The sequence below is a fragment of the Enhydra lutris genome, unplaced genomic scaffold (genome assembly GCF_002288905.1).
Source record: "Enhydra lutris kenyoni isolate GAN:26980312 unplaced genomic scaffold, ASM228890v2 scaffoldscaffold3, whole genome shotgun sequence".
Classification (NCBI taxonomy): domain Eukaryota; kingdom Metazoa; phylum Chordata; class Mammalia; order Carnivora; family Mustelidae; genus Enhydra; species Enhydra lutris.
In genome coordinates this window covers 33,916,001-33,936,011 of record NW_019154087.1, presented here as the reverse complement: position 1 = coordinate 33,936,011, position 20,011 = coordinate 33,916,001, and the positions used below count along the sequence as shown (strand labels likewise).

The 20,011-nt window shown below is 40.4% G+C and overlaps 1 protein-coding gene across 2 annotated transcripts in view; it reads left to right on the top strand.

Moving 5' to 3' along the window:
* Positions 1-18,146, top strand: part of LOC111155171 (bone morphogenetic protein receptor type 1B) — a 99,562-nt gene extending 81,416 nt beyond the window's left edge. Inside the window, exons 6-10 of one of the 2 annotated variants that reach the window (XM_022515265.1) lie at positions 357-549; positions 1,326-1,623; positions 12,118-12,293; positions 16,010-16,140; positions 17,685-18,146. In XM_022515265.1, coding sequence (XP_022370973.1) covers positions 357-549; positions 1,326-1,623; positions 12,118-12,293; positions 16,010-16,140; positions 17,685-17,810 — 924 coding nt within the window. In that variant the 3' untranslated portion in view covers positions 17,811-18,146. The remainder of the gene's footprint in view (positions 1-356; positions 550-1,325; positions 1,624-12,117; positions 12,294-16,009; positions 16,141-17,684) is intronic. The other variant, XM_022515255.1, reaches the window with a different exon arrangement.
* Positions 18,147-20,011: the final 1,865 nt, after the last annotated feature.

The following is a 20,011-nucleotide window of genomic DNA, read 5'->3' as shown; positions in this document are numbered from 1 at the left end:
CAGTGTCCCACTGCAGAAGTGGATGTGAAAAGTATTCTATTCTGCCAATGACTGTGAACCCATTCAGGGCTTTCTCCCCCCTCCCCCCCGAATATTATAATAGGTAAGAGGAAATATTTAATGTGGAAGCAATAATTCAAACATTCAGAACTCACAATCAGTTTCAAATACATTTAAAAGGGGGCAACATAAATGAATAAATAAATACAAGTAACGTGTCTATATAAAGAAAAACTACCAGCTAAATATATTTTGCGTGCAGTAATTGTGTCTTCTCTGGAAGAAAAAAAAAGAAGAAGATTAAACAAATCTGTAGTGCTGTGAATACACTAACAGTGTGTTTTGGGATTTAACAGGTCCAAAGGACTATAGCTAAGCAGATTCAGATGGTGAAACAGATTGGAAAAGGTCGCTATGGGGAAGTTTGGATGGGAAAGTGGCGTGGCGAAAAGGTAGCTGTGAAAGTGTTCTTCACCACAGAGGAAGCCAGCTGGTTCCGAGAGACAGAAATATATCAGACAGTGTTGATGAGGCATGAAAACATTCTGGGTGAGTCGGTGCGGCAGTGTTCAGGGTTCCCTCGCTTTCCTCCAGTTTCTGTTCACATCTGCCCATGAACTCATCTGTCTAGACCTGTTATGAAATATATAGACGTTGGCTTCTTGGCCTGAGCCCAAGAACGTCACAAGCCTCTAATGGGAGACCTCACAGGAGGAATGACTAAGGCACTTCTGTGAATGATTCGTGGGCTGGAAATGGGCCGTGTTTTTCTTCAGGAACAGGAAATGCAAATGTAACACCAGCATTTCTTAGGGTTTCTTAGGGATTTGAAGGAGCACACAGTTAAATGTTGTGAAAAGTTCTAGAGGTTTTATCTGCAGGGTTTATATATAGCCAGAGTTTATATATGGAGAACTGAGTTTAAAAAAAAAAAAATCTCTCATGTTAGCAATGATGTAGCTGAATCATTCAAGTAGAAAGCATGTGTGCCCCGACTCAAGACCCTGTTTTGTAAACAGTGTCTTATGTATAACTACGATGCCTGAGCTATTTACTGTGACCGTAAAAATAACTTAAATATCAACTACTGACCAGGAAGGGATCATGTTTTTAGGTACAGACTCTTAATGCTCTCTCCCTCTACTGTTTTGATTGCCTTTAATTGGTTTTAATAACTCAATACTGTCATGGGCATAATCGTAAAGCCAAATGAAATGCCCAACAAAGATACCTGTGACAAAGAATGATGTTTGGGGGTATGAATTATCCTTGATATTGTTCAGAACATGCTTGGGTTCAAACCTTTTTGCCTTTCTTCCTTTTAGGGTTCATTGCTGCAGATATCAAAGGGACAGGGTCCTGGACCCAGTTGTACCTAATCACAGACTATCATGAAAACGGTTCCCTCTATGATTACCTGAAGTCCACCACCCTCGATACAAAATCGATGCTGAAGTTAGCCTATTCTTCCGTCAGTGGCCTGTGTCACTTACACACAGAAATCTTTAGCACCCAAGGCAAACCGGCAATCGCCCACCGAGACCTGAAAAGTAAGAACATCCTGGTGAAGAAAAATGGAACTTGTTGTATAGCTGACCTGGGCCTGGCTGTTAAATTTATTAGGTTAGTACCAAAGTGAACAAATATACTTTGTGTGATTCTATCACTTTTTTACAGCTCATGCATTCTGGAATGCAGTGCTTCTAGGGTATTTAGTAGAGAAGGAGTTTTATTAATGATGACATTTCTTGGGAGGGAAAAAGAAACGTTTATTTGAAGGAACATGTATTTGTGTCCTGTGGTGTCTGCGCTCATCAGTGACCTGGCTTTCAGAGTTTGCATTTGGTTTGCTGCTCTCATTCAGCTCTTTAGAAAAGAGGTCCCTCGTGTCTGGGGTGATTTGGTGAGGCTTCTGCTTAGCATTTGTAAGTAGGAAAAGGTTTTAGTATAGATCTACGTGTTATACAGTGACAAAGGCAGAGTTTTTTTTTTTTACATGATATAAAAAAAGTTAACTTGCATAGATATTCTGAGAAACTAACAAACCGCACACTCAGCGTTCAGCACTGCTATACTGTGACTTACACAGCGAATAGGACACCGGGACACATACACCAGCGTATGTCACAAAACAGTGATTTCAGACCCCGGGTTGCTGGGAGTGACAGCAGTAGCTTCTACAGAATGGGGAGGGGGACTTCCTGGTGGGTTCAGCTCTTTTTTGCCCACCCTCCTTCTGAAGGGAGCAGCCCATTCTATCTTGCAGAGGACTTAATTAGAAGAAATGATTCCTTTGCTTTGAAGGCAAAACAAAGAGTTTGCAAACTACTGGCATAGAGGGATCATCCTATAACTGCCTTTTTAAAAACTCAATCTAGGCTTAGCCTTTATTAAATTGCTGCATTCTCTTCTGGGGTTTTTTTTTGTTTGTTTTTTTTTTTTAATCCCAAAGAAGACTTGATAAAATATGGAAAAGAGCACAGAGGATAAGCCATGGAGATGATTAAACATTTGGAAAATAAAACTCATGAGGAAGGACTAATTGATTGGTATTTTTACCCAGAGGTGAAGACCGAGGTATGATTTAATAACAGACCCCAAATATAGGAAGGCCTTCACCATTTAAAGGATGGTAAATTAGATGTTCTCATCTTTAAAATCAAATGATCTGGATAATAGATTTCAGTTAGAAATAAGAACCTCCTGTCAATAAGATGAATAAATCCTCTCTCTCTCTCTCTCATGAATTCTTCTTTCTGACTTATAGCCTTTTTCAAGTCTCCTCTACAAAAAAAAAAAAGAAAAATTCCCATGATTCTTCTCACATAACCAGCCTCTCTTCTGTCCTCCCATGTTAAATTTCTTGAGAGTTCCAAAGAGTAATCAGCTTTCACAATCCAGTAATTCATAATATCTTGTGATTTTGTGTCTTCTGCTCCCTTCTCTCCTGAGCTGCTTTTTTTGAGGGATACCATTGGTCTTTGTCACCAGGAGCCTTTCTTTTTGTCATTCCACCTTCCGCAGAGCACAAACCTTTCTTCCTGCTGTTTTCTTGATGTGCCTTTTTTCCAGGTTCGCTTTCTTTCTCTGTGGGTTCTGTTCTCTGTGAACCTTTTACATATTTCCCTACTGCTAGATTTCCTGCTGGGTCTGCTTTTTCTTTCTTGCTCCCAGTTTTGGTTGATCCATTCTAAATTGTGAGGTGCCTGACATTTCCTTTGTTCCTTAAGATTTTGGTTTGCTCAGCTGAATGAATTCTGTCTCTGTGACATTCCCATTTGAACTTCGTTCAGTTTGGGTCCTCAGTTGTTTTTCTAGATTCTGAAGTAAAGCGTCTTGTTGTTACCTGATCTTTGTTTTTCCTGTTTTCATTTCCCCCCCTCCATCATGCTGCCGGATTTATCTTCTTGAAATGTAATTTTGGATAGCAAGATAATTTCATAGTTTCCTATAGCTTGGGGTTCAAATATAGTTTATAGTCTAAACACGCCTTGAAGTGTGTTTAACATGCTTTTAACATTACATGAATACCCAGCATTTCTTCTTCTGTTTAGGTAAACTATTATTTATCGTCACAGTTTCTTCCTTTGGGATAGCTCCTATTGTTCCCTTCCAAGTCTGAATTTTAGTTGGCCTTCTGCCCTCCCCTGTGACCCTGGGCACACTGTCATGACCTTTCTCACTCTCTTGTCCAGTAATCATTGCCTATGTCTCTGTCATTCCCAATGAAGACTAAGTTCCATGAAGGTGGATACTATGCTTTTTTCTCAAATTTACATCCCTAGTGCCTTTCCTTGGTGCCCATTATTTAGGCGTTGCTTCAAAATTATGTATAATGGACAGATAAATGATTCCTCGTGAATTACAGGATGAAGAAAGAAAAAGCATCTTAGCTCCAGAGGTTCTATGCAGTCTGGATTAAACCTACCTTCCTAGTTTTATATCTTGTAAACCCTCCAACTTATATGCTTTCTTTTGCAAAACTGAAGTATTTGTGTTTCTCCATATGAATTCCTTGTTTGCTACTGCCTTCCATTTGATTGAACAGTCTATAGTTTGGAATTCCCTTGCTTCTCCTTGTACCCTAATCCAGTCTCAAAGCTGCCTTTGGTCCCTTTACCCATCCCCCAGCTAGGAATAATGACATCAACTTCTCTACTCCTGCAGTAATTTCCTGGCCCTTGTCTGCCTGATAGTGTAAGTATTTAGTGCAAGCCTCCTCTTGCCTACTCATCCTTGGACATCTTGAGAGCGAGGTCCAGGCCAGATTAATTAATGTATTTCCCATTTGACATGACATAGTGAACTATCCATAAAAGGTATTTCCACATTGTTTTGAATCGATACATCTTGGCAATATCAAAGTAAATGAGAACTTTCCTTCTCTATAGACCTAAAAACAAGCAAGGAAGTGAGTGTTATATTTCTGAAACTCAGCTCTGCTGAATGTAAGGAGAATGAACGTAATGACCTCTCAAATTTCATGCAAACCCTGATTCTAGGAAGTGGAGGGGAATTTTTTAAGGGAAAATTCAGAGATATATTTGGCATATATTGACCATATAATAAGAGAGCAAAGCTTGAGGATACTGTCTCAGATGGTAAACTGTGGCTGTTGGAGGCACAGACCTCATATGGCTAGAGAGTAGCTGTGGGGCCACTTACTGTTCTGGGCCTCAGTTTCCTTCTGTTAAATGGAGGTTGCCTTTGATAAGTTCAGAGGCCCTTTTCACATTTTATTTTCTGTGTTTCAAAGGAACTCTGCTCTTTTCGATGTTTGAGCCTTGCTTTTACACCTTGCCTTTTATGTTTCTTTGGTTTTCATTCTTTTCCTGATTTTCCTGTTTGAGGGCACTGCACACACAGAGATAGTTAGAGATCTGATTACAGGTGGGGTCAAAACTAACCCAGTGTGGAGTTCTCAGACTTCATAAGTGAACTTCCTGTGAGAATTGAATCTTTACCATGGTCTCTACATGGTAAGTGTTCTCTCAGGCTTTTAAGTAATTTCTGGGAGGTTTCCAGGGAAGTTGAGAGCCACAGGGAGAGCGGACTATACTTTAGAGATTTCCCGCTTATGTAATTTTTTTTTAATCCCGTTTGCATTTTTCATGCACTGTCTCGAAAATGATGTAAGTGGTGATGTATTTCCTGCCCAACAGAGATTTAGTCCTGGTGATGCTGTAGCAGACATCATCCTAACCCAGATCTCTCTGGGGAGGAGAACAGTGACCCGTGAAATCCCTTAAAGGAACTCAGAGATCTTTTTACTTTGGAGGATCAAGCAGCCCCACTGGTTCTCCAGTGTCAGAATCATATTTTCTTATGGGGAACATAAGTCCTGGTTTAGGGCTTCTCCAACATAGATCTCGCAGCTGATGATTGGTTGTCCAACCTGGTTCAGGTTGTCCAAAAGGTGAGGAGGTGGGGTGGCCCAGCCCAGAGGTCAGAGCATTTCTCCAGCGTCTTTGTCAGGCCCTGACTACTAGCCGTGCTTCCCCTTTGCGTACCTAGTGGCATTTTCAAAAAGTGACACGCCTAAAGACTCTCCAGAGGCCGAGGACTAAACGAATTAGTGCCTGGGTCAGCACGTTCAGTCAAGATTTCTGCAGCCCTATGCACTTTCTTTTGAAGGGTCTTTAGTTCTAGAGTTCTGTTTTGTAGAAATCATTGAAGCATTGAGTCCTTTCGAAAGTGCAGCAGAAAACTCTGCTCACTGGTTAGCATCTGACTGGGCAGAGTGGAGGGCAGCCAATCAGCCACTTACCAGATGCTCCAAGAAACACCAGGGGGTGCGCACAGCCCCTTCTTCTGGAGGCTCATGACAGTCTCTCATGGTTGCTCAGTCTGCTTAGGAGAAAGTTCTGTAGTCTCTGGTGTATTTCATGGGGAGTTAATTTCAGAGCTCAGTTTCAAGCCTGGAACCAACCAGTGGCGCCCTCACCTGTCTTCTGTCCCCTGCCCTTCTTCCATTGTTCTTTAAAGCTCAGTTCTTTTTTCTTTTTTTTTTTTTTTAAAGATTTTATTTATTTATTTATTTGACAGAGAGAGACCATAAGTAGGCAGAGAGGCAGGCAGAGAGAGAGAAGGAAGCAGGCTCCCCGCAGAGCAGAGAGCCCGATGTTGGGCTCGATCCCAGGACCCCGGGACCGTGACCTGAGCCCAAGGCAGAGGCTTTAACCCATTGAGCCACCCAGGCGCCCCTCAGTTCTTATTTTTTAAAAAGCTTTGTAGCTTATTAAAGGTGTACAATGTTTGCTTCTCTTCTTTCTCTATTACCTTTTTACCTCCCTTCTCCCTCTTTCCCCCTTTTTTCTCTCCCTTTCAGACAACCAGCAACACCCAGCAGAAGACCACCCATATGTGTGCCAAGGCTCAATGAGGTAGAGCTGCCTCGTTTGGAGCTAACACCTCGATTCCCCAGCTGGTCACTCATGGCCACGGTGGGCTCAACGTGTGACTTTCATGCAACTCTCCCTGCAGCTGATGGTCCAGTGGGAAAGTGCGCTGTGCTCAGCCAGTGGCTTTCTCCTTTACATAATCCTTCTTGCAAGAATTCCTGCTATGCATTTATACTTAGGAGGTTTAACTGACATGAAAAATTTAATTCAAAACAAAGTTAAGACAAAGACTCTATTTTTTAAAAATCTATTTTATTTTTATTTTTAAAAATCTATTTTTAAAAATCCACTTTATTATATTCTACCACCAAAATAGAGAACTTTTGCCTGACCTTCCTCTGGTGCATCATGGTTGAGAGCACGAGGCACGCCTTGTTCCCCAGTCTCGTGCTTTTTGCCCATGTTCTTTCTCCAGGCCTCACAGGCTCCTGGCTGGAAGCTCTACTTTCAGCCTTTCTGGATTCATAGGAGCTCTGCGGTTCCCTCTGTTGGTTACTTTAACACCTGCGAAGCACACGTGCCACTCTGGGCACCAGGGCCAGACCCAGGTGGACACTGCCGGAAGCCCACCTGAGTGTACGCGGTAGGTAGGGAGTTGCACTGTCTATAGACAATAAAACCAACTAAAATGATAACCATGTGCCCAAGTTCTAAACCATGTCAGTGACAACATCAGTCTCCCAGCAGGTCCCATCGCTTCCACTGTCTCCTACTTTTTAAGCCTTCCTTGTCACCTTCAGAGGACACCTTCAAAGTCTTAGTTTTGTATCATTTAATTTCCTTCTCTTCTTCTCTTTTCTGGCTGTCACCGTCTCACACCGTCTGTCTTCCTTGCCGCCCTCCCCCTGCCTAGAGCACTTGCCTTGAGAACTCTCACTCACTTTGTGTCCCCGCGGGAGGAGAAGAGCCACTCACGTGTATGGTGCGTGTACACTTGAAGACCCTTTGTTCATGGCTGTTGACTTCCCACGTCACCATGCTGGCGTTTTCTTCATCATCCGAGGGACTTTGGTCAGAAATACGAAGTTTGTTTTCATACCTCTTTATGGAATCCTAGCTGAGGGCACCCTGCATTTTGAGATTCAAATAATATTGCCCTTTATCACCCCTAATCCTACCTACTCCAGTAGGGAACTCCGTGTCACTCACAGCCTCTGGGGATTCTAAGGAGCCATGTTCCTCTCGTCCTTCCATCTTCGGTCTCTGGCGTGCCTTTTCCATGTGGTGTAGTTGCTGATGCTTCTCTTCCGCAAATACCATCAACGCAAGGTTGAAGAGAGTTTTACTCGGCTATGGTTAGCCATAAAATTCATGCTACTAGAACATTTTTCAGACTTTTGCTTTCTACAGGAGCTTAACATCTTGTCATGACCCTAAGCCAGAAGGGAGAACCCATTTTCTCCTTAATTGGTTTGCCTTATTCCCTGATTCTTCCAAATGACTGTTTTTTACTCAGAAAATTATAGGTATTTTTATTTTTTATTTATTCCTGCCCCAGCCCATTGTCTCTAAAGTTCATAAAGAAAAACACTTTAAAGTTCATAAAGAAAAAATACAAGATTCTAAATCATTTTTTTTTTCCTGATGAGGAGTGTGCCTGACATCACTTCATTTAGTTTATTTTGTTCAGATTATATTTTTATGTTTTTCCAGTTCTATGGAAATCTTTATTATACTGCTACTCATGTTAACAGGGACAAAAGCCATATGGGATTTAGTGGAAGTGTTAATTATAAAAGTATATGTGGACAAAAATACCTATCCCCGTGGTACTCTAAACTCAGTTTTTCTGTCTTTAGCCCTTTGCACATATATTTCCAACCCTTCTCCAAGGGAAGGGAGGAGAGGGATCACGTTTCTTCCGTAGTGAATGTGACATCCATGCTTTTGATGGACTATTTTCAGTTATCCTTGGTAGAAACCCATCTTCTCTGTACTTTTCTCCACTTTCTTTAGATGTCTTTTGCTCTTCAGAGCCTTATGCCACCAACCTATCTATCCCTTAACTCTTGAAATGTACATTTTTCTTGTTCCTGATCCTGCTGAGTTCTTATTTATAATATCTTAAATGAAATATATGTACATAAAAGTATAACAAATAGTAAGGCACTCATATAACAATTATAATGTGGACAAAGTCAACAATTTGCCTTATTTTTATCTAGTCTTCTTTGTGTTGAAGATAGCCCTTTGCATTCTCCCTATTTTATTCCCCTTTATCAGTCCCAGAAGTAGCCAGTATCCTGAGGTTGATACTCATTTTTGCTCTGTGTGATTCTATGATTCGACCACATGGATGTGTAGCCTCCCCAGCACCAAGGGTTATTTGTGCGCTTGGAGTTCCTTTCTCTTGACTCTGCCCTCCTTGTGCAATATCCATCTTTTCTAAGGAACCTTGTTTCTCACTCCTCCGGCCCTTTCATGGACAAGAAAGCAAGGAAAAGCTGAAGGTGCCCTGTCCTTTCCTGCTTTCTTCTTCCTCCTCGCTCCTTTCCTTCAGTTACTTTATACCTTCTTCTTATGTGCCCTGCACCATCAGACTCTTACAGCCTCTTTTTCTCCCTTTGTTCTTGGTGCCCCAGCATTTAATATCTCTGGCTTCTATTTTTGCTCTTGAAGATTAACAAGCTTACTTTTTCTCTGCCCTAATTTGGGAACAGGTAAGATAATGTTACAGAGAACCTGAGAGAGAAATGCAGTTTAATTACTTTCCAGTATAGAAACACTCCTGAGAGAAGGAGGGATGGAGCTGTACATCTTGGAGGCTCTTACCCTTCATAACATCAGATATGAATTACTTATAATTAACATGTTTGTCATTTAAATGTAGAGCTAAAGGCATTTGCCATTAGGTTCATAGTAATCTTTTACAAAATTGACTTAAAATTCTATTTATCATTTTACCTATTGGTAATGTCTCATTTTATGGTCTACCTACAAAAGAGATTTTTATATTTCTTTTCCAAGTATTCATAGCAAAGATACTGCAAACAAAACTTTTCTTTCTTTCACTGAGAATATATTATTTGCCTACTGTGTGCAAGCACATTATACGTGGAGATGGATTGAGATGATACCTTTTCGGGCTGTAACAGATGATTATACCAGATATTCAGGCTTCAAGGAGTTTACACTTTTAGGTGGGAAGACGGATATTTATTCACATACCACTAAGGCAACACCAAGGGTGGGGAGAAGAAGGTAGAGGAGAGACAGTAGTGCCAAGCTTCATGGCCTGTATAGGAAACTGTTTTTTGGGAATCTGACAAACCAGCAAAATCCTTGATTGTGTATTTGTTCAGTGTTTGAAGGAATGAGAGTTTAGGGATGAACTCTGTCTAGTCTGGCCATCACAGATCTTATTCTATCATAGATAACAATTACCGTTCTGTTTCCAATAGATGTTTCCATGTCACACATTCTATTAGCCCTTCCTGACCTTCCAAATCCAAATAAAGCCCAAAGGATCTAAGAGTAAGAATGGGAAGGAATCACCTAAAATCTTTATCAGCTGTGGTCAGAGTGTATCTTTGGCCTAAATACACTCTTATAGGGCACATGCTAAGACTATTCATGGTTTCCTTTCCCAGTCTATGTTCTGGAATATAATTTAGGCCCTTTACCAGTTTCTTTCCATTGGCAAGACCCCATATTTGTTCCTTGGCATGGAACCCAGAATTCTGTACCCATGCCCCCTGCTGTCTTCCTCTGATGATTCAGAGTTACAAATTATGACACACGAATGAAATGCCTACTATGTGTTCACAGAAGAGATGTAAGTATAATTAAAGATGGAATTTTTGTGGCATCTTTTAAATCTGATATTTTCCATTTTATCATGAAGATATTTCTTGGCTCATTTTCTTTCCTTATCATTTACTATTTAGGTACACAAATGACATTTTTCTGTTATATTGTACTGGTAAATACTAGGAATTCACATTTTTCTAGAAAATGAGCCTCTTAGAGCCCAGAACATTAAGACCTACATTTATAAATTAAGGCTTATTTATTTATTTTCCTTTTAAAAAAAACGTACACTTTAAGTTTTATTTAAAAAACAAAATAACCAACCAACCAAACAAAAAAGGCTTCTTCAGAGTAGTTGCCCCTGGAAGATCCCGAGGAGCCTAATAAGAATACTGGGGGCCCGTCTGTTGTAATGGCTTTAGATTGAAGATTTTAGCTGGAAATGAATTTAAAATTGTTCTAAGAATGAAGCTTTCTACGTTTTAGTAAATGTTAACAGTTTGGAGATCTGCAGAGAGACATCTGCCATCCTTTAAATTTTCCAAAGTGACATATGTATTTTATGCTTCAGAAACTAGAAATCGAGGCAATAAGATCAAACCCAGAGATTCTTTCCAAAAGCCACTAGTGTTTAGGAAAGTTTGGTACCGCCTGTGGCACAGCCTGATAACTGTGACATTTGCTATATGTAATTTCCTCACTGAGTAAAAACAAACAAACAGAAACCATGTAAATGCATGAGAGTCAGTGGAGTGTGATGAACAGAAAAAAAAATTCTCAAGAATCAGGAGATAACAAGGTTTATCCACAACTGCCCACAAACTTTGGTTGATAATGACTTTTTGGTCCCTTTTCTTTTTCTGTTTTTCTTTCTTTTTTTTTTTTTAAGATTTTTTATTTATTTATTTGACAGAGAGATTGAGAGAGAGAGAGAGAGAGAGATCACAGAGGGAGATGGAGAAGCCTCCACACCAAGCAGGGAGCCTGATGCGGGGCTCCATCCCAGGACCCTAAGATCATGACCCGAGCCAAAGGCAGACGCTTAACCAACAGAGCCACCCAGGCGTCCCAACTTTTCGTCCCTTTTCTGTCTGATAGCTTCTACCTCAAAACTGGGGTTTATTGCTCTTCTTAGTTCCACTGATTTCTACTGATGTAGTGTCAGTGACGCCTCTGATATGGGCTTCACACTGTCCTGGCTGCGAGATTACACATCTCGTCTTGTTTCATCATCAGCTGACCGAGAGACCCCAGTTCCCCGCTTGAGTCATCTCCTGCAGAGCTCTAGCTCCTGCTCCACTGGGATGAGTTGGTGGTGCCCAGGGCCATCCTGCAGATCGGGGTCCACCCCAGATGGGGGAAATGATAAGAAGTGGGTTGCGCTTTAAAACTTTGATGGAGCTGCTGGTTTTATATTCAGTTATTCTTTCCTCCTTTTATTAAAAAATACGTGTTATCTGGTTGATGAAATAATGGTGACCATAGAAAGCTTTGTCATGGGTCCTGCTTATCAGAGTAAAACAGTTCCAGGTCTTTGTTGGCTCTCTTCCCCCTTTAGATGTTTGTACCTCTAAAAACCTTGCAACACTTGGTTTAAAAAATACTGTCTCAAACAAACCACCTCGGTAGGTACTTATGCCACTTTGAAGAGCCATGCTACGAAAATAGGAAGGGGGAGACGATACTTTGTAGACATTTACTAGATACTTAGCAGTTATTTCAAGTTTATACTTGATGCCGATGCAAACTTGTATGCTGCAGCTTCCCTTTGATTGCCCTCTTCACTGGGTTTTTACCTGTGAATATCTAATACAACTCTCGGCAAGAAATATTTTTCAGGGACATGTTATTCCCCGAAAAGATATCCCTTCACCTTTGCCTGAAAGCCTGGTTCAGGAATCACTTTGATTTGTCATGTGTTGGTCCTTTTCAGCGCTGATAGTGCTTTGCTTTACTTTTTCCTCAGTGATACGAATGAAGTTGACATCCCACCCAACACCCGAGTTGGCACCAAACGCTACATGCCTCCCGAAGTGTTGGATGAGAGCTTAAATAGAAATCACTTTCAGTCTTACATTATGGCCGACATGTACAGTTTTGGACTCATCCTTTGGGAGGTTGCTAGGAGATGTGTATCAGGAGGTAAGTAACAGTGATGCCGTTGCACCTGCTAGAGATCCTTGCTTTCTGATCAGAAATCAGAGTTATCATATTGTCCCCAAATCTGATTTTCTTTTATTTTCCACCTTATTTCTGTCAGTGCAGTCACAATCCTCCCAGGAAATGATATTTAACCTCTTAGAATTCTATTTGACCCCCTCTTTCCTGCTTCTCACCAACAAGCCAGCTTTAGAAAAAAAGTTAGGATTTTAAATGCTTTCCTGCTTCTCACCAACCTGTTGGGGCCCATCCCCAGCTCCAGTGCCCCATCCCCTATGGCTTCTTCTCTGCAGATGAAGGTAGAGACAGAGATGTGGGGTGAGATACCCCTTCTTTACCCCTCCCCCCACTTGACTTTCTATAGTTCTTCTTCATAAAGCAATTTGAAAACATCAGTTTTTATCAAAAGGAAATTAAAGCATAAGGATGTTACTACTGGTCATGATAATTTTTCTGCAAACAAGGATTCCCTAGTAAGATGATATCATAGAAGATGTTATTAAATATTCGGAGGCATTATTATTGTTTGCTGTATTTAGTTTACTGCTGTGTCATCTGCCTTTAAATAGATTCCAACACTTTTTAGGTGAGAAGCTGAATCTTCAGCTCTTCAGTGACAAGTATCCTGCTGACAGTCATACTCATGGCCGGGCTTGGTTAGAAACCATGCTACTGCTGCTGCTGCCTCTCATGGCCAGTTTAAACTCACTTTTGTGAGACCTTGAGCTTGCCGGAGGTTCTGAAAGTCTAGTGAACACTTAACTGGTACTGGAATTCACTCTTGGACCTGCCACTGACAAGTGACTCAGCTTTGTTTCCGTTCTTTCATCTTAAGAAGGAAGTGAATTGAAAAGAATTAAAACTGCCTGGTACATAAATAGCATTCAGTATCTCTTAGCTCTTACTTAATATTTTGTTTTTGGTTGGTAGAGGCTTAACTTATATTTAGATTCATATTTAGGGCCGCCTGGGTGGCTCAGTTAAGTGCATGCCTTCGGTTCAGGTCATGATCCCAGGGTTCTGGGGTTGAGCCCCGCAGAGCCTGCTTTTCCCTCTCCCATGCCCCCTGCTTGTGTTCCCTCTTTCACTGTGTCTCTGTCAAATAAATAAATAAAATCCTAAAAAAAAAAATAGATTCAGACTTAAATAGAGTGGAGAGACGGTTAATCACCAGGCACTTATACTTTGGGAGACAGATTGTGATGTAGTGACACAATGCCTTCTAATCACTTGGGAGCTCTGAGCCTATTCTGAGCTTAATTTAAAATAGAACACATTTCCTCTCAAGTGAGAGAACTCCAAAATGAAAGTTAACATGGGAAATGTTTCCTAACCAGATAGTGAGTAAATCTCCCGTCTTCTCTGAAGAAGGAAAGAGCTAACGAAAATATAAGTTAACTAATTGTCTATGCCTTGCCTCATGTTTTATAGAGAGTAGATGAGCCTATTTTGGAATAACATACTTACACTCAGGATTGGTTTATAGAAGCTGAAGGAGTAGTAGAGTACAAGATTACTTTCTCATTACACTTTCCTGAACATCTAAAGCAAACAGGGCCATAAGAAACCTGTATCTGGAAGCCTCTGGGTCAGAATACAGAAGAAACGATCCTTCGCTTAAAAACAAGCCAGCCTTAGAAAAAAAGTTTGGATTTTAATTGCTTTACTGGGTTTGTCTTTGCCTGTGGAGATTTGAGAGGCACTAAGGTGTTGCCTTATCTCTTTATGAGATTGGTTCGTGTTTGTCACAGCATTTGATTCTCAGCTCGGCACTACACCAGCTGTGTGGCCTTGGACAATTAGTAAGTCCCTCAAAAGCAAGTTTTCTCATCCGGGTAATATGGATAATAATGCTATCTCATAAACATGTGTCAAAGAATTTAGTAAGATAAATTATACAGCATACTTGCTGATACATGGTATAGACCATATTTGCCTGGTAGGCTTCTAACGAGCAGGTTTGTCTCCTCTTTCCAGAAAGGCAAAACACACAAAATTCTATTCTCTAACACTTTCCTTTATGAAGATGTTGGAAGTTATGGGCTTGTCTTTCTAGTCTAGGTACTTTTTGGGTGAAGTAGATTTTGGATGTAGGTCTTCTAAACTTGGGAAGAAAAAGAGAATTCTTGAGGTTTCAGTCACCCTTAAGTGGCAACCCATACGGAAATTTTGATAATTGCATAATAAGGAGAAAGAAGTAAGGCCTGTAGTTCAAAGACAGACTTCGATTAATTCATAAATTCATGTGGTTCACTGTGTCTGTGGTGGTATGTACACTTACCCCACTGTGGGGTATCAGTCCAGCTGGGCACTGGCACCAGTGCTAGGCACTGAGGGAGACATGAGAGGAGTCAGATAGATGGTCTTTGCCCTCAAGAGTTTTCCAGAACCATTGTCCTGAGAATTAGAAAGGGAGGAAGAACTCAAGTGAAGTAAGCATCCCCCATTCGTTAGGCCTTGTGCTTTTAGTATTTCCTGTAGAATTGAAACACAAGAGAAGGAACGATGAACATAGATACGTATAATCATGCTGTGTGGTCTCAGTGAGGGACAGAATAAATGGTAAATGGGAATGGTCTCAGGAAGCATTTGAACCTTCTGGTCCTTTATTGTATGGGTTTGAGTTTGCAGGAAAGGGCATATACTCCAGATTTTGTCCAAGTACACCCCAGCGAGTTTAATGATGAGTTGGATAAAATCTGCCAGCTTGATAGTATCATCTTGTTCCAATAAAAAGCAATGACATTTCTATAATAGATGATTTAGGATAGGGAGGGAAGGTGCTCCAGATACATTGTTCAGAGGGACATCCTTTAAGGACAGAGGCTGCTTATAATTATTGTGGGGAGTTAATCAGATAGGGTTGAAAAGAAGATAAAAGTAGCCTACTTTTCTAAAGGACACAAGTAATAAGATAGAAACTAGATACTAGGAAAAATGAGACGGAATTTGTCACAATAAGGGCCATTTTCCTAAGATGACACAGACTTGAATTCCTTAACCCTTCTTTCAACAATACCGATTTTTTCTGATAGTGATGTATTTTTTTTTTTTTTGTAGAAAGTTTGGTGAAGTACAGAAAATTTAAAGAAGAAAATAATAAAAATCTGACAATCCTTGCACCTAAAAAAAAATCATGGTTAATATTTTTAGGTGTGTATAATTTTTAAAATTTTAAATCTGGAAAAATGCATTCTTATGATTAAGCAGAAAGAAAATGTAAATCTCACATTTTGTTCAAGTAGGATACACTGCCAAATGTATTATGAGATTCATAATCTCATATTGCAGTAATAGAAACAGTCACATATTATGCGGTATGAGTTTGGGGTGTGTCTGCCAAATTCGCGTTGAGATTTAATGTAGATTTTTTTTTAAATTTGGCATAGAAGACCCTTTAAAAAATTGGAAATAAATTTGAGATGCTTGTTTTACTTAGCTTTGGGAAATTTTTAAAAAACACTTGAAAACCTATAATAATATGTTTCATTAGATTTTCTATTTATATTTTTAATTAGATTAAGTGTCATTCGGGCACATTTTTTTTTTCAAGACTTACTTTGCAGTTTTTTGAGCCTGAACGTGTTTTGAGTACTGATAGGACCTTGCTTTGAGAACAGTCTGTATGTTAGACTTTCATTTCCACTTCCCAGAAGATATTAATAGTAGCAATAATTTAAAAACAACCCATATTCTAGGTATAGTGGAAGAATACCAGCTTCCATATCATGATCTCGTGCCCAGCGACCCTTCTTATGAGGACATGCGAGAGATTGTTTGCATCAAAAAGCTCCGTCCCTCGTTCCCCAACCGGTGGAGCAGTGATGAGGTAAGGCTTGAGGTAACCGTATGACCACGACAGACTTCTAAACAGACTTTTTACTCTTTTTGCCAAAATTCCAGATACCTATTGCAGGAATCCTCCCCCTTTGTTTTGATGGTGTTGGTAATGGTTCTTCTCCACAGTCATTGATGTCATACGTTAAATTATCTGTTTCTTTTTGCCAATTTGAGTTTGCTATTTCTAAAGTATATTTGGGGGGGGGAGCTTCCCCTTAGCCTGGACAATAGGTAACACTATTCCATTTACTTAAGCTATCCTGACATTTGCCTAAAGGACGTTATTTCTCTGTGTGCATCTTTCAAGCACCATGAATTTTCTCCATGACACACCAGTGTATACCATTCTCTCATCTTGATGAGAGAAAAGATAGGCATCTGCAGAATCTAGTTTTCTTTACACAGAAGGGACACGAGCTGTGGTTGGGCTGCCTGACTGCGCCATTGGTCTTTGTTAGTAGGGCTGATGTTTGCCCTTTTGAGAAGTCCATATTCAGCCTGGCTCTCAGGATGCAGGGATGAAACCTAACCAGGGCCGAAAAGGGGCTGTTCAGAAGGAGGAAATGATTTGGGTGGGCCTTGCCTTTCCTGTCTCATGTCATCCTCGACATCCTGCCCATCTATCCTCCATACTTGCAAACTCACCAACTCTTGGAGCCCTCTGGCAGGCGGACATCTTCAGAGATGAGTTTGAAGCATCCCCAGGATAAAACACAACCCCCACCCCCAAACCCACCTCACCAAACATGTAGCAAAGCCAACCAGGCACATGGAAAGAGCACTTGTTGATAAGCTAATTCTTTAATGTTCAATGCATTTAAAAATAACCTGTGGTTCATTGGTTTGGTGTCTCGTTCCTAAAATGCTAAATAATGCATCATTTTTCCAGTGAGCTATGCAGAAAACTTTATGAGATGCTGGAGTTATATTATTTTGAAGGTGGTTATGGGCATTGGTATTACTCAGAATCCCCTTACTACAGATTTCTAATGACGTGAAATTGTGCTTTTCCACAGGAAGACCAGTAATTGATGTAGCACAGGAGAACACAGGAGAAAGTTTTAGTGAGGCTGTGCACAGGTCATTAATCTTGTTAAATGGTACAGTGCAATGCTATTATTGGAGCAGACAGCTGTGATTTAGGAATAACCATGTTTGTTTGAATAGTATGGAATTAGATAAAAGATTTAAGCTTATCAAGTGTTATAAACAATGTAGGAGTGTGGAGTGGAATACAGACTCCCTGGGTATTTTTGTATTTGGTTAAGACCAACTTCACAGACACTCTTGTACAATTAGCAAAACCACCTGCTCGCTGCTGTCATAGGGAAGACATGAAAGTCTGTTTTCATTGTTTAGAATTTGCACGAGAAAAGAGTTTTTATGGAATTTTGTCTACATGGTTTTAGGAGTATCTTTGAAAAATATATTTGTACTCCAGAAACCATACACTAAAGGCTACATGTCCGATGGCATCCTTGTAGATAAAACATTTCTCTAGTGTTACTCCTGTTTTCCTTTCCCTCCCCACAGTGTCTAAGGCAGATGGGAAAACTCATGATGGAATGCTGGGCTCACAATCCTGCATCAAGACTGACAGCCCTACGTGTTAAGAAGACACTAGCCAAAATGTCAGAGTCCCAGGACATTAAACTCTGATGTGAGGAGAAGAAATAAGCGTCTCTGGAGAAAGCCAGGAGATATTCTTCTGTTCGTGGGCAGAGCAGAAGATGTTCCAGAAGTATCCACAATACAAGCCTTGAACATCATCCTGCTTCCCAGTGGGTTCAGCCTCACCTCTCAGGGAGCAGCCTGACAAAGAGAAGTTCCCAGAAACACGTTTTCATCGTATCTGTCTGTAGGAGGGAGAAAGTGCTTGGGTAACTCGTTCAAGATACATGATGCATGTTGCTTTCTAAGAAAGCCCCATATTTTGGTATTGCCTTTTTTTTTTTCCCCCAAAAGATGCTTTAATTTTGCCAAAATAGAACAAATCATGTAGAAGTTTTAAGGTTTATACTGTTATAGTTTAATAAATAATAGCAACAAAAGTTCTTCCCGGAAATTCTGCTGGAAGGTAAATTTTAAAATACCTTTTTCCATTAGTGAAAATACCTTTTTCCATTAAAAAGGAAAAAATACCTTTTTCCATTAGTGAAATTTGTTGCACTCTGCACACCAAAAGACAGTCTGTGGAGTTGGAGAACGTAGAACGGAACTCAAGTGAAAATCTCCCCGCTTCTGCCTCCTCAGACTGCTTTGGCCAGCCCTGCCTTCAGGGGCCACCACAGCAATGTGAATGCGCCTGGGCACAAATACCACCTGTGTGGGGCCACGTTTTGGGTTCCTTTGGGTGCCCTTTTGTAGCTTCAGACGACACGGAACAAATGAAGGTTTTCTGTGACTCTGTTAGAAGTAGTAAGTGTTGATGCCGTTCTTCAGAACTACTTTGTGTTTCTGATTCTTTTAAGGCATTTCTGTCATGGTGAAGGCCTTTCCTTTTCATTAAACACAAACAAAGGTGTTTTTTATGTGCAGAGAATTGACTCATGCCTGGTTTTGATCTCTCAAATGAAAGGATCAATATTAAATAAAATCGCAGTCAGCTGGGTTAAAAACAAGGCTCTTTAAAATAGAGATACTTTGCTCCTGTGTTGCAAGAAAGATGTGTCAGTAGGACAGAGGATGAGGGTGGGGGTACAAATGGCCTGTTTCTTGGATATGCAGAAGAGCCTGTCTCACAACCACAAGGGGAAAGGACGCACACCTTATTTTGTATAGACAAAGACAGTTTCTTTTGTGTCTGAGTGAAGGGAAGGAGAGGAAAGCATGTTGGGTTAATTTAACTAAATTTTAATTTAAAAAATATAAATATAACCTCCAGATGGGACAGCAGAAAGAACTAGTAGAGGCCACAAAATATGGTAGCTGCTGTGACTTGTTTTTCCAAAATAGATACGGATCAAGCACATACATCTTACATGGTAAGTTCACGTCTTAGAGGAGTGCTGACTTGGTTTATTTTATTCTTGTGATGTTCAGTTCACTTTTTATTTATATATTTTTTCTTCTCTGTGGCGCTTGTGCAAAACATCTCCTCACCTCCTCAATTCTGTGGGGTTTTAAACTTTGGAGGATTGTGAGGCAAATCATTGACAGGGCCAATATTCCTTAGCAACAGGAACATAAAGCTCAGAATTATGAGCATTCCTCTCAACTGTGTTCATTTACATTTCCTTACTTTTCTTTGGTTTTCTTTTGTTTCTTCGAAAATCCTGCAGCGTTCAGTGAAGAATTGGGAAGTGCTTCTCCTTGGTCTTTTAAAAAAGGACGTTCCTTCCAGATACTCTAGGGGGCACTGTTTTATAACACATTTTCACCACTTGGTGCCTGAAGGTTGGAGGGTTTTTGAACATTTGACAGCTGCAAGAAAAATGAGAAGATATGCCCCTCACTGCTGAAGGAGGCTTGCAGCTGGTGACTTGTTCATCCCGAAAACCTCTTAGAGCACAGAGTGGTTGTGAGGCCCGCGTAAGTTTTGGGAGAACACAAGGAGAACTGGTGTTCTACGTTCTAAGCATTCACTTCCCAGTGCCTCGTAGCTGCATTTTGTTTGTAACAAAGAAAGATTTTCTTAACCCTTGAATAGGAACAAAATTTCTTGTTCTTAAAGATCACAAACAGTTGTTTCCAAATATAATTGTAATCAGAATGCTGCTTGTAGTAATATTAAAATCACCTGAATAGCAGTGTAAACAAAGGTTCCTTTCCCTTGCATCAAATTGTATTCTTTCTGATAGCTTAGAAGGAATATGTGTCTAGAACTATGCGTGATAATCACCTGAGCCGTGGAGAGAAGC